Source organism: Leptonychotes weddellii, chromosome 7 (genome assembly GCF_054177405.1).
Source record: "Leptonychotes weddellii isolate Sample4059 chromosome 7, ASM5417740v2, whole genome shotgun sequence".
Lineage (NCBI taxonomy): Eukaryota > Metazoa > Chordata > Mammalia > Carnivora > Phocidae > Leptonychotes > Leptonychotes weddellii.
Window position 1 is genome coordinate 69,133,172 of NC_138375.1, and position 14,315 is coordinate 69,147,486.

At 32.3% G+C, this 14,315-nt stretch overlaps 1 protein-coding gene across 1 annotated transcript in view; it reads left to right on the forward strand.

The window, feature by feature from the left end:
* The window catches only part of SLCO4C1 (solute carrier organic anion transporter family member 4C1), a 60,238-nt gene that overhangs the window by 36,904 nt on the left and 9,019 nt on the right, over nucleotides 1–14,315 (forward strand). Inside the window, exons 6-11 of the mRNA XM_006727796.3 lie at nucleotides 991–1,109; nucleotides 3,113–3,257; nucleotides 3,649–3,844; nucleotides 7,667–7,820; nucleotides 11,371–11,561; nucleotides 12,843–12,907. Coding sequence (XP_006727859.1) covers nucleotides 991–1,109; nucleotides 3,113–3,257; nucleotides 3,649–3,844; nucleotides 7,667–7,820; nucleotides 11,371–11,561; nucleotides 12,843–12,907 — 870 coding nt within the window. The remainder of the gene's footprint in view (nucleotides 1–990; nucleotides 1,110–3,112; nucleotides 3,258–3,648; nucleotides 3,845–7,666; nucleotides 7,821–11,370; nucleotides 11,562–12,842; nucleotides 12,908–14,315) is intronic.

The following is a 14,315-nucleotide window of genomic DNA, read 5'->3' on the forward strand; positions in this document are numbered from 1 at the left end:
ATGATTCGTCTCCCCCTCCGATTTCCCCCCCTTCATTCTTCCCTTCCTGCTATCTTCTTTTTCTTCTTTTTTTTTTTCCGAGAGCAGAAGAGATGCACTGCCATCAGGCTGCTAGGGCCATAGGCTTCTTTTTTTTTTTTTTTTTTAACATATAATGTATTATTTGTTTCAGAGATACAGGTCTGTGATTCAACAGTCTTACACAATTCACAGCGCTCATTTTCACCATATTTCAATATTAGTTTGCCTAAAAAAGAAAAGATTAAGAGAAAAGAATATCCATTCCTTTCTCTGTAAAATTTTGCTTCTATATAACCATGTAGTTCAAATACGTTACCTGTCGAAGTATTTTTCTGTAGGCAGAAATTAGTTAAATAGTTGTTCCTATTGTTATGTGTAACAGGATAGATGATTAACTTTTTGGAATGGGCAGAAGAAAAGTTGACAGAGTAGAAATAGGTGGACTCATTGATTTCTTTCTACCCTGGGCCATCCAACTTATAATTCCATATATTGACTGTTTTCTCAGATTTATTGACAGTGCCATTATTAAAAATCAAAGGGTCATGGTAATACATGGTAAATGTTTCATTTGCAAAGCATGTTAGAATAAAAGAATGTAAAGGAAAGAGCCTCAAACATACTTCGTTTAATATATAATGGATGATGGAGGAAAAAGCGATCCATTTTAAAGGAAGAAAAGAATTTAGGAGATATTTGTAAATAAAGGGATAAATATGTCATTGGAACAAAATTGTCTCATTTTAATTTCTAGACTGATTGGAAGTTCTTTAGCTAATAGGAATAATACTAGCTCTCAGGACAGACAAATTACAGACAGATAATTTGTGCAATTTGGTTGATAAAGAGGAACTGGCTTCTTACGTTACAGAATTTATATATTTGTAGAAGTGTGTGTCAGTTAAAATGTAAGCGTTTAAAAAAATGAAGAATGAAGTGATAGAGCAAGTCCATTTACTATTTTTTTAGGTACAGCAAAAATTCATAGTGAAAGAATTTGCCAGACTCATCAGGAAAGGCATAGTTCCTTAAAACACACAGAGGAGAATTTTGGAACAAGTTTGAAAGATTTTCCAGCTGCTCTAAAGGTAAAATAACACTGTAAACACACACACCCACACCCCCCCCACACACACCCTCCTGCACATATAGATAGGTAGATATATGTATATATTACATATATACATGAATAAATATATACATATATACACACAAATATTTTCATGATGCATTTTTGTTTGCCTATTTACTATAGTTCCAGCTCTTATAAATAAATGACTTCAGATTTAATTTTATTATGCTTTGAGTAAATGAGAACTATTCCAGGGTAGAACGGTTAAAAGAACATGAGTTAACTTATTGATATCAAATATCATTATTCAGTGGTTCCTCATTAGCGCTATAGCCAATCATTATTCCTTGCCATTTCCCTCATGTAATGGATCGATCAGTTATCACTGAATTGTAAATATATATTTGAGAATGTCAAACCAGTATTTTTCCGTTGTGAAAGAAGTGGCAGTTAGTGGTTACTTGGTTTGAATTTGAGGTTGAAGAAACAAGTGTTCTGGTCTGTTCTGTTGTACTCCTCAGAAAAACGTTCTTTCCATTTAGCATCATAAAAGTTTTATACATACAGGAGTTTATAATTTTACCTTTTCAAGATTTGAAATTATTTACTTTTCAATTATTTTTATTTTCCCCGTCAAATGAAAACTTAAAATGTTCTAACTCCGTTTATCCCACCTTTCAACTCTCTGTTCTCTCCCATGCAGGCAAATTCTTGTGTTTTGCTGAGATTGTTCCAACTACTGTTTTCTTTCATAAAAATTTTATTTATTTTATAAATTCTTATGTATATTGCTATCAAGGGTTATTACTCCCTGCTGCTTTTTTTTATTCCTACGGTTTCGTGCTTTGACGTCTCAATTCTCAGTCAGATCTCTCTGGGTACGGTATTTTATTGCTAGTTTTCCTCAGGCAGGATACCATCTGAGTATCCTTGAATACTAAATGATATTTTGACTAGATGGACACTTGCGGATCATATTCTTTTAGTCCCAGAAGTCTGTGGGTGTTATATTGCTCTTTTCTACTTAAATGTGTTGTAGTTGAGAAGTTTCATGTTAGTGTGATTCTTTTTTATCTCCATTTACAAATCCATACATTTTTTCATTTATCTTTAATTTCAGGCAGTTTGTTAGGTTTTACCTCACTATATGTGTTTTTTCATTAATCCTTGACAGAAATCCATTATCTTTTTTAATATGAAGATTTAAATATTTTCTGCTATTATTATTTTTAAAAAATAGTGAATGTTTTCATTCAGGTACTTTTCCTCCTTTTGTCGCTATTGTTATTCTTATGTTAGATCATCTGGATCTGACTTCTAACTCTCTATCTTGCCCCTTCATCATTCCTGTGTGTGGGTGTGTACATGTGTGTATTTTGTTTGATTGAAATTTTTTGCATTTAATATTCCAGAACTATAATTTGGCTTTACTTTATGGTTAGATAAATTGGATTTATTAATCTCTATAGTCTCCCGGATAAATGAAAAAGATTCTGAGAAGTCCAGCAATCCATATTTAAAATTATAACTACCTAATGTTCTTAACTATTGAGTCCTTTACTTATGGAACAATATAAATTTGATAACTTAGAGACCATTCTCCTCTGTGCTTGTAGTTGAGTTCTTCATTTACTAGACATGGAAATTCAAAACACAGTAAAATAAATCAGACAAGGGGTAGATTTAATGTATGGAGATTTATAGTAGACTGGGGAAGGGAATCTTTCCAAGCTGGCTTTGAAAATCCTTTACCCAGTCCCTGCATATGATAAGGCACTATCACCCTCCTGATGAATCACCTGTCAGTTCTCTAGGTGTTGCACATATAAATGTTCTCAACATAGTATATATAAAGCTATTAATATTCCATAGTTATGCTTTTGTACTGGAGAAAATGCTGAAATTTTATAGATAATTGTATTTATTAAAAATTAGTCATTTTATCATGCTGCTATTCTAATGCTATATTTTGCAGTATAATCATAGTTATTCATTTGATGAACTATGTTTTTTCCTTAGAATTTGATGCGGAATACTGTCTTTATGTGTTTAGTTTTTTCAACTGCTTCAGAAGCCTTAATTACTACTGGGTTTGCTACATTTTTACCTAAATTTATAGAAAATCAATTTGGATTGTCTTCCAGCTTTGCAGCCACCCTTGCAGGTAAACCATTTTCCTTTTTGTTTGAGTTTAATAATTTTACTTTACCACATTAAATGTTTATTAGAATAGTGTATCATTTTGGATAGCCCACTTTTTAAAATTTAAACTATACTGATTTTCATACAAGTTTCTGATTTTCTGACATTAGTCTGTTGTATGAATGAGAATTACAGAGGCTGTGTAACTAAAGAGAATATTTGCTCATCTTAATATCCAACACATTAATTTTATTAATCTCTTGACATAACCACTATTTTATTTATAGGTTTCTAAATTGCATGATAGTATTCGTTAAAACAATACTGTGGTTGTTTTTGATGTTTTCCAATTGTCATATGAGTAACTGAGTACACTTGTATGTTTTCTCACTCTGTGTCTTCTTTCTCATCAGGGGCTGTTTTAATTCCTGGAGCCGCTCTTGGTCAGATTTTAGGTGGTGTCCTTGTTTCAAAACTCAAAATGACATGTAAAAATTCAATGAAGTTTGCTTTGCTCACATCTTTAGTTGCGTTTGCACTGAGTTTTGTATTTGTTTATGCCAACTGTGAAAATGAGCCATTTGCCGGTGTGTCTGAATTGTATAATGGGTAAATATATTTCAGTGCTTTTTGGTATTAATATCAGGGTTATAAACGATGTGCATATTTCGAAGTATATGCTTTCTTGAATCAAATAATGAAAGACTGGCTATATTTTATTTTATTATTTTTCATTTTTTGTTTTGTTATCTTAGTCACCATACAGTACATCATTCATTTTAGATGTAGTGTTCCATGATTCATTGTTTTTGTAAAACACCCAGTGCTCCATGCAATACGTGCCCTCCTTAATACCCATCACTGAGCTAACCCATCCCAATTGGAAGACTTTTTCCTCTAAAAAATATGTAGGTTTGTTTTGTTTTGTTTCTTCACTTAAATAATTTACATCTTATTAAATGTTGGGTATTTATTCAGAGAACAATTAAGGAGCACCTGTTCTATCCTGGGTACTACGTTCAAGGATACAGAGTTGAATATAACAGAGTCTTTGCTCTGAAGGGATTCACATCCTAGGGAGAATTTTACATTTTATATTGCTATTGATTTAAGTCTTTAAAAATGGAGGTGACTCCCTATGATGAAATTCATGTATTAGGTGGGTTGAAAATAGTCTAGGAGAGAAATTAAAATGAAGCTAGTCCTAGGTTATACTAATGATTATTGTTTCTACTTTATTTATTTATTTATTTATTTTTGTTTCTACTGTAGGAGTTCATGTTTATTGTAGAGAAATAAATGACTTTTTGTTCTGACCAGTAAACATGTTTTTAACCTATAAGTGATGTGATCATTTTATTTCTTTGCCATGTTTGTTTTGTTTTGGAATCCTAAACCATGAGTTAGGGGATCAGGCAGGAGGGCGTTGCCCAGTGGTGCATTTATAGCCTGCATTGTTGCTTTAATGTTTCATTGCATGTGTCTGAGGCTGATGAGGGAGCTGGTACTCCATCCAGGTCAAGGACTCCACAGTTTTGTAGAATATGGCATTCAGAGAACCTAAATAGAATGTACTTTGTTTGGATGAGTTTGCCCATAACAATTATGATTTGCAGGTGCTATGCATTTCTGTCATTCTGTTACATGAGACGCTGAGCATTCTGAAGCAATGTTAAGTTCAGTTCCACTACATTTATTCAACATTTGTTGACCACATCCTCTGGCTGACCTTTAGGACAAAATCTCTGCTCTAAAGGAGTTTACAATGCAGCAGGAGAGATTGGGAAACAAAATGGTAAATGAACAATGCATTAGGTAATGAGAGACATACAAAGGGCTATGAAATTCAAAAGAAGGAGAGCTTCTCAGTTTCCTTTAATAAGATTCAGGAAGGGTATGGGCTTACATATCCTTTAAGGATAAAAAGAGCTTTGAGTAGAGAGAAAGGCAAAGGGAATATGTTAGCCATAAATGCTAGAAAATAAAGGCTAGGTCTTCAGGAACCAGTTTGAATGGGACTTAGGTCATGTGTCTGTAAATAAAAAAGTATCTGGAAATGTTGAATGTGGGTGGAGGTAAGCTCTGCAGACCTGACGTGCACACCAACAAACTTTACCCAAACATATCCCGAGAAACCACTTGTTTTTTTGTATGTTCCTTTTAGAAAGTTCTGGATAGTTTAACACTAGTTAATCACCTTGAAAAATGAATGATGTAGATATGAATCTGTTTGCTATTTTTTAACCTTAAACATGAGTTACTACCAAATAAGTTGTCTTTAGCCTATGGACAGGAAGGAAGACAAGTGAGAAGGTGCCAGTTTGAGGGGTGTGAGTGTGTAGATATAAATAGAGATAGAGTTTAATGTCACAAAGGAAGTGAGACATTGTCAGATTGTTTTTTTGTTTTTCTCTGTGGCCCCAAATTCTCAATTTTAGCTCTGCGTGCTGCATATTAAAATGTACATAGCATGGGCAGCTTAGTCAGTGTAGCCTCATCCAAGAAACACATGTATAAGAAAAAGTAGTATATGGAAAGAAGACTAGACTAAGAAGCTTAGTGGAAGAAAGAAGTTATGAAAATGTAGTTTCTAGTAGAGTGATGCAAAGAGTCTTTGCCCTTGCCATGTAATCACAGGTGGTTAAAAACAGCTTTTTTGACTATGTACTAAGTTAGGCTTATTGATAAGTTCATTTAAAACCCTGTTAAACAGTATATATAAAAAACTTAAGATCAACAATACTGATTATTTCAGGGGATATTATTAGTATTTATAGTATTTTATATAATTTCATTCTTAAATGCTTAATATGGACACAGCAATTGAAAAGAGACTGTCATTTCTAGAATCTGTTAGTTATTAAAACGTCCCATGGTTCTTTTATTGCCTTGACAATCTTTAGGCAGTTTGGGTCTGTTTTGGTAATCTGTTGGTGGTGGTGATTTGTGTTTTACTTTATACTTAGAACTTCATAAAATATGAAATATTGTAGTAAGTACACACAGTATTTTTTCTCTATCCATCTCTAGCTAGAATTTCTTTGCTTATCTGAAACAGCGCCTTAAAGAAACATACCTATTAGGATGTTGTAATAGGTTTAGGGAAATCTTTGCTTATGGTAGAAGAATAATTAGAGGATAGTTTGGATTCAAATAAGAAATTAGCATTTAAATTCTACTTGTGATAAATGTGTTACTCATATATATGAAAGTGTGCATTTATATACATGTATATATTTTTTAAATATTCAAAAATTTTAAAATTTAAAATATTTTATATATTTTTAAAATACTATGTATATATTAAGACCATTTAATAAACTTTGCAAGCATTAGCTATTTTCCTAATAACAGGTTCCCCTTTACCTCATGCAGAAAATCCTTATAAAACATATAGGGTTAAGTGGCTTATATAGGTTTGAAAAAGGAATATATGCTATATTTCTCTGTTTCTACTGAAGTTTGCATCATACTGTCTTATATTTTCATGTTCTCAGTAGTCACTTATTCATAACGTGAGAATTATACATTGGAAAATTTAAATTTAAAAATGTTTGTGTAGAGGTTGTTTCTAGAATTGAAGGGGTAGTATTTTTCTAGTCGCTGTACTTCTCTATTTATATTGTAAGCTAGTTGTAAGTAGACCATAATGCTTTCTTTTGTGAGTAAAACAGTGCTTGAAAAAGAAATCTAGCAGCAGCCTGTGGCAGGTATTCCTGATACCTAGCATAGGGTCCAGCATTTGCTCAATGTTTATTGGTTGAATGAATGAATAAATAGGGACTGGAGAAGTGTCTTTGCTTAAGGTAACGCTTTATTTTATCCAAGATATTGCATCCTATTAAGAAGCAGCATGGAACAGAACTGAGCCTGGGAACCGGGAATATTTGGCAAAGACAGAAAAGTAACTTAATCTCTCTGGGCCCTAGTTTTTCCACTGATAAAATGAGTATGTTGAATACCATTATTTTATTCATGCTTCTAGGTTTAAAATTTTGCCCACGCCCCAGGGAGATTTTTTGATGTCTGCAGACATTTTGGTTGTCATAACTGAGGGTTGCTACAGAAATCTAGTGTGTAGAGACCAGGGATGCTGCTAAGCATCCTACAATCCACAAAATCATCAAGCCCCTCCCTGCCACCCCTTGAAAGAATAATCTAGTGCCAAATGAGAAACCTTGTTTTATTTGCTTACTCTGCCTATTTTTCTTATCACAGACATATATAAGTATTGTTTATACTACCTCTCTCTCCCATAAGAAATTAAATTCTATGTGAAAAGGCAGACATTTTATTTGTTTTATTCTTTCAGTAACTAAATACGTGTTGAGCGAGTAGATTGACTGAATGGCAAGATATAGCAATGCTACTGAACTGTTCATTAAAAGTTATAACATAGATAATTTGCCCTTATTTCATTCTTGTTCACAGGACAGGAAAACTGGGAAACTTGACCGCTCCCTGTAATACCAATTGTAATTGCTTGCGATCATATTATTATCCTGTCTGTGGAGGAGATGGAATCCAGTATTTTTCTCCCTGCTTTGCAGGTTGTAGAAATTATATTTCAAAAAGACATCTAAAGGTAACTTGTGTCTTCTACTTTACTTTAATGAGGCAGTGTGTTTGTATAAGTATGGATGGCCATCTTTATTCCTCCAGTGGAATTATGTAGTGCTTCTTCTTCCCTTGCTCTCCTACCTCCTCCATTCAGAAGCCAGAGGTAAAGTTTCAGTCAAGTTAGATGAATAAATTCTAGAGATCTGCTGTACAACATTGTAACTTTTATCAACAATAATGTAAGCTTTAAATTTGTTAAGAGGGTAGAGCTCATGCAAAGCGTTCTTACTTTACTTTAATTATGTGTGTGTGTATATATATATATATATATATTTTTTTTTTTTTTTAAGCACCTGAGCACTCCAGCTGAAAAAGACTCTTCTTCCTTTATATCTCAGATGCATTGAATGTGGAAAAATCAATTTTGCAGTTATTCACATCCATCTTTGTAACATTACTTCCGTTACAGTAGTGAAATATTATTTACATTTTTATATTTTTTATTTTTTTCTCAGCCATACTTTATGCCCCAGAAGTCCAAGAACTTCTATTACTAAATACTATGTGTATAATGGAAGCATAATAAATATTTATTGCTTTGATATGATGCACCATGGATTCATTTTAAAATACCCAAATCATTAATTCTCAAATACAAATTTACTTTTAATTCTAGATTAGAATGCATATTAGTTTACCTATATATGATTTTTTTAACAATTAAATGGTTTAAGAGAATCCAATAGAATTTTGTTGGATTTCATCTTGGCTAAATTTAAGAGTTTGGGGAAAAAATAACATTCAGATTATTTGTAGTACATATGTTATGCATTAATAGATAATGTGATAACTTTAAGAAGACCTGAGGGAAATATATACTATGATATAAGAGATCACAATGAATAAGATATATAAGAATTACATGACAAAACAGCACAATCTTGAATATTTGAAATGTAGAATAATGAAATGACATTCATTTTCCCATATAAAGAGAAGTTTAAGATTGCAAGAAAAGATTTCTTTGTAAATAAGTAGAAATAGATAATTGAAACGATCCACAAAATTACTTCAGATTTCTTCTAAAACCAACATGGATGTGTTTGTGTGTCTGTGGTTATATACATTTGTATGTTCATAAATACATACATAAATCTATGTATGTGCATGTACATATATATGCATATCTTTAATAATTTTATGTGCAATAAATACAGTAGAAGTTTGAACATACTAGGATTTGATCTTCCTGCAAGAAGTGTGAGAATATGAGAAACAATGTACATTTTTTCATATTACCTAGGTTATAGATTTTTTAAATGATCATCTAAGAACACTAAAAAATATGACAGAAAAAAAATGTCTGTGGTGAATCATAGTAGGCCTAATAGACTTGGATGCCATATGTGCAGTTTTAATCCTTGGGATAAAACTAATTAGATCATTACCGTTAGGTGCCTATGAAAAATAAAAGACATCAGGAAGATTTTTGAGCTCTCAAGTCTGAAGTTTATCATGCCTTCAAACCGGTAGACATCTGGGATTGCTTTAGTTTCAAAACAGGTTGAGAAAATTAGGTGTTTGTGTCAGTTACAAGGAATCGAATTCCACAAATGAGCATGATGCACATTATAGAATCAGAACTACCAGTAAGGTAGCTAACTGTTCCTTTGAGAGGCAGGTGTATGTAGGTATTATTTTCTTGTGTATAAAATATGATTAATAATTATTACTGACTGACTCTACTTAGGAAAAGATCACAAGGAGATATTTGTAGGGTTTTACTCACATAACTGAAAACGTTAGACACAAATACTATCCTGTATATGGAAACCTCCTCCCAAAAAAAGAAAAAAAAAATCTAATAGCCAGAGCACATTTTAAATGGTATTGGTTATTTTGATATGATTAATTTGATATTTATATTTTTCTCCAAATACTGTAATTGCCATCTTAACTAGCAAATTGTCTTCTAGGGATTGTTTAGGAAAAACAAATATTTTGACTTCATATTTTCTATTTGTCCTGGCTTCTTCATGTCCATTTAGTCCACGTAACAACTCATTTTTTCACAGGATTTTTTTTTTCCTAATGGCATATTTCAAATAGGCAAAATGCATTGATAATAGTATAGTAAATACTTATGTACATTTGTTCACAGAAATATTAGTCTTATATTTCACACTAGTGACCCAAACAACAAAACAGATATTGACTGACAGCTAGGTATAGTTATAGTGCAAGCAAAATTGTATACGTTTTTATGTAAGAGAGGTGTAAAATTACATCGAGATAGAAAATACTTTTATTTTAAAAATTTAAAAGGCTACATTTCTTCATTATTTGATATATCCCATTGCTGAGCATGTAATATTCCATTGTGGGAGTGTCATCCGTGTATTTGGATGTCCTGAATCAATACCAGTGGCCTTGGATTAGCTTTAGCACTGAAAAAAGGTTTCTGGCCTTCAGAATAATAAAAGGACCATCTCCCTTTGATTTCTTTGGCTTTACTCTAACTTTATTGAGGCCTTAAACTTGTAAAAAGATTTATAGTAAGGATAGAATTGAGGTGTAAAAGACCTTTAAAAAATAATTATGCCTTACGAACTTCCTAAACTCTCAATTCTTTTCCTATAAAAGTGAGACTTGTGATCTTTTAACGTGTTACCTTCCAACACTTTATATTATTAATTTATATGTATGTATATATTAAATAGTTAATATTTTATATTTACATATAAAATAGCTTTCAGGATAATGAAGTAATAACTTCTATTTTTTATTGTTATAAATATGTCATCTTAGAAGGCATATAGTTTGCTTTTGCTTTTAGTAAAACAATTACAAAAAGTTCAGAAAGTTATAGTAATTTAGTTGAAAGTAGTATTTTTTTTTCCTAGAGACTTGTGATGTATTAGTTGATTTGACTGTGGCACTTGTTAAAATTACAATGTTCATCCTTTCAAACTAATGTGGAGAGTGAGATTGTCACTCTACATGCTTCTTTGCCTTCTTTAATGGAAAACTATTTGAACAGTTATGAGCCATTAAAAGTAGTCTAGAATGTGAGATCTGGTAATTGCTGTATTCTTGTCAATTTATATTATAAGTCATGAGTCAATAGTAGGTTACAATTTGAAACAATGAACACAAAACTCAAATACAGGCCATAAATATGGCCCCTTATTTTCACTTAATTTCTTAAAAGTTAATTATTCTTTCTCAGCATTATTTGTTGTGTATAGATTAAGACTGTGTAAAATGTTTGCCATGTCTAGAGATCACATAACTTAAAATGATAAAATATGTTTTCAAGAGTGGCACCTGGGTGGCCCAGTTGGGTAAGTGGCTGACTCTGGATTTCGGCCCAGGTCATGATTCCAGAGTTCTGGGATGGAGCCCTGTGTTGGGCTCTGTGCTCAGCAGGGAGTCTGTTTGAGGATTCTCTTTCTCCCTCTCCTTCTGTCCCTCCCCCTGTTTGCTCTCTCTCTCTCTCTCAAATAAATAAATAAATAATCTTTAAATATTTTCAAGATAAGTGCTTTCAATATTTTCTTGTCTAATATTTCTAGGTATATTACAACTGTTCCTGTATTGAAAGGAATATAGAAATGACACCTACTTTGGCAAATTTTGATTTTGAAGCTAAAGCTGGAAAATGTGAAAATCGATGTGCAAAGTTACCCGTTTTTCTTGGCATTTTTTTTGCTACAATTATCTTTACATTTATGGCTGGTACTCCTATAACTGTGTCCATCCTAAGGTATATATTATATTGTGAAATTTGCCATCCCTAAGACATGTTGGGTGAAAAGAAAATGGACTCAAGGGTTCATTTGGGGTTTCTATTGACCGCTAGTTCCAATACTAATTCGGTTCTTTTAAGATCATTAGTTCCGTGGCGTGGAAAACCTGTTTCATTGATCCCCAGATGAATGAGGTTTAAATATGATTATGTATGTGAAAATGTCTTGATGTTGCCTACCTGGAATATACTTGACTTTAGTTTCTCTGCCTCTTTCATGACCCTTCAGTTGAAGCTGTTGGACTGTGTTTGAGTATGATGGAAATGCAGTGCATTCCACATATGTCAGAATCAGAATGACAGAATTCTACCTTATGTAGTAGGTGCTGTGATATTCAGCTTTCCTGTAAACAGTGCTCTGCTGGATGAGAAGCTAGCTGTCACCTGGCTCTTAACAGTGTTTTGAGCTTCAAGTTGCTCTTTCTCCTTCTACATCACTTGATAAAACTATTTTCTGTCTGCGCTGTCATAAGTTCATCAGCCTTTCTATGTCTTTCCTAACAAATTCTAGCTTTTTTACTCTTCAGTTTTTGTTCCCTGATACTATCTTTTCACACACTTTTTTGTCAATTGGAAATTTTAGAGATTCTGTCTAGAAGTACTAAATAGTCTGTTAACATTATCCTACGTGGACATTGGAGTTGTTTAGAGAATTAAGAAAATGCTTTTTTAAAACTTCATTTTTGAAAAATTATCTGCATTACCTTTCAGCTACATGTTGATCTCTTTTATCTCCTATCTAATTCTTGGGTGCCAGCGTCATGTTTTATTCATCTTTGATAACCGTTACCTAAAATCAGATTGAGCCTCAGCAACTATTTTACATTGACCCAGATTTGTACCTTATCCCATAGATATGACTTCTATCTCAAAGTTAGTAAGTTAGAGTAGGAATTATTTGCTTGTGACTTAAGGGATAGTTAAAAATAAGTCTTATTAATAAATGTCCTTTCTTTTTTACATTTGTTACAGTTCGTACATATTCAATACATTTGTTAAACTTTATTTGTCCCTTTTTGGTGTTACTTATATTTGTAGTGTTTTTTGTTCACATATTATTTTTCTTCTTTTATAATTACAGAAAGGTTGAACTGTATATAAGCTGTTACAAATAGTTTATTTAATGCACATAACATTTATTTTAATCTAGAAATGCTAAGCTGGTATAAAAATAAATTTGCTCAAAGAGCAAATATACGATACAACACTTTTGGTTTAATATGTATTTGATATCTCCAGGTGTGTTCATTACAGGCAGCGGTCCCTAGCATTGGGAATACAGTTTATGCTGCTTCGATTATTAGGTATGCTCTTTTTCTTAATTCATTGGTGACTGTTGGTTATTTTTGTTCATTAGTGTTATTGGTTTACTCACTTACATTATGTGCCAAGAAAATAATTAATTTAAATACCATGGAAAACTGCCTAATTGTCATTGAAGAAAGCTGTTTTCTAATATTCAAGATATAGTATTATTTATATATCATATAAGAAAATAATGACTTCACTTTTCACCTACCTAATTGGTTAACTGTTGTTTCCAATTCTGTTACAAATGTAACTTTAAAGAGTGTGTTATATTTATTTAAAGTACAACATAAGATCATGAACACACGTTTAAAAATAGAGCATAGTGAAATACGTAAATTTTTTTCTATTCATGTAAAGCCCATTACCAATATAAATTATGATGAAATCTTATTTATAGCTGTGGTAATTCCTTTTCTTCCCAGCATTTATCTCCATTTGGGACATAATTATATTGTATTAGAAATGAAAAATAATGAGTTAAAGTATTTAAATGAAACTTTGGCATAGATATTGTGGCTAGTTGAGAATTGTTGAAAGACTTTATGGAAATTTTTATAAGATTCCAGATGTAGAAAGAAGTAGAAGGACAGAAATACTGTATTATATACATAATTATATGTGTATATGATTATACCCACAATATTATACAGATAATACTGAGATCATTTATAAAAACAAAAACCAGAAGCAGGGACATTAGAGATCACTTGGACTAGCTTTCCAATTTTCAGATGAATAAATTAAGGCTCTGAGAGATTTAGGGATTTGCCCATAGTTAAACAATTCGTGGTGAAAAATAAACTAGGAAAATGATATCCTTACTCTCAGTCCAGTGCTCCTTTGACTCTGTATCATGCTGCAGGTCATGAAAGAACGGGCTGGATGTAGTTGAAATCTTTGTCTAAGAAATGTATTTGATTTGTAACAGTTGGAAACTCCTTAAATATGTGAAAGTTTATTACCTCATGACTTCATGCGAGGGAGTGGGTATGTTTGAGATAGTATTCATGTTGGTATGAATGTGTGTGCCTGTGTGTGTGTGTGCGCATACACATGTGCACTCTCATGCATGCACATGCACATACACATAACACATCAATAATTTCGATTTTTAAAAAGTAGAATAGCTAGGGCCCCTGGGTGGTACAGTTGGTTAAGTATCCAATTCTTGATATTGGCTCAGGTCATGATTTCAGGGTCATGAGATCAAGCCCCGTGTCGGGCTCTGAGCTTAGTGAAGAGTCTGCTAAAGTTTTTCTTTCCCTCTCTCCTTCCCTATGTTCACTCTCTCTCTCTCAAATAAATAAATCTTTAAAAAAAGTAGAACAGCTAATTTCAAAGGCATAGTCATTAAATTAGAAAAATTAGAAAAGCAGTGGATTAAAATATTTACTTAGCTAA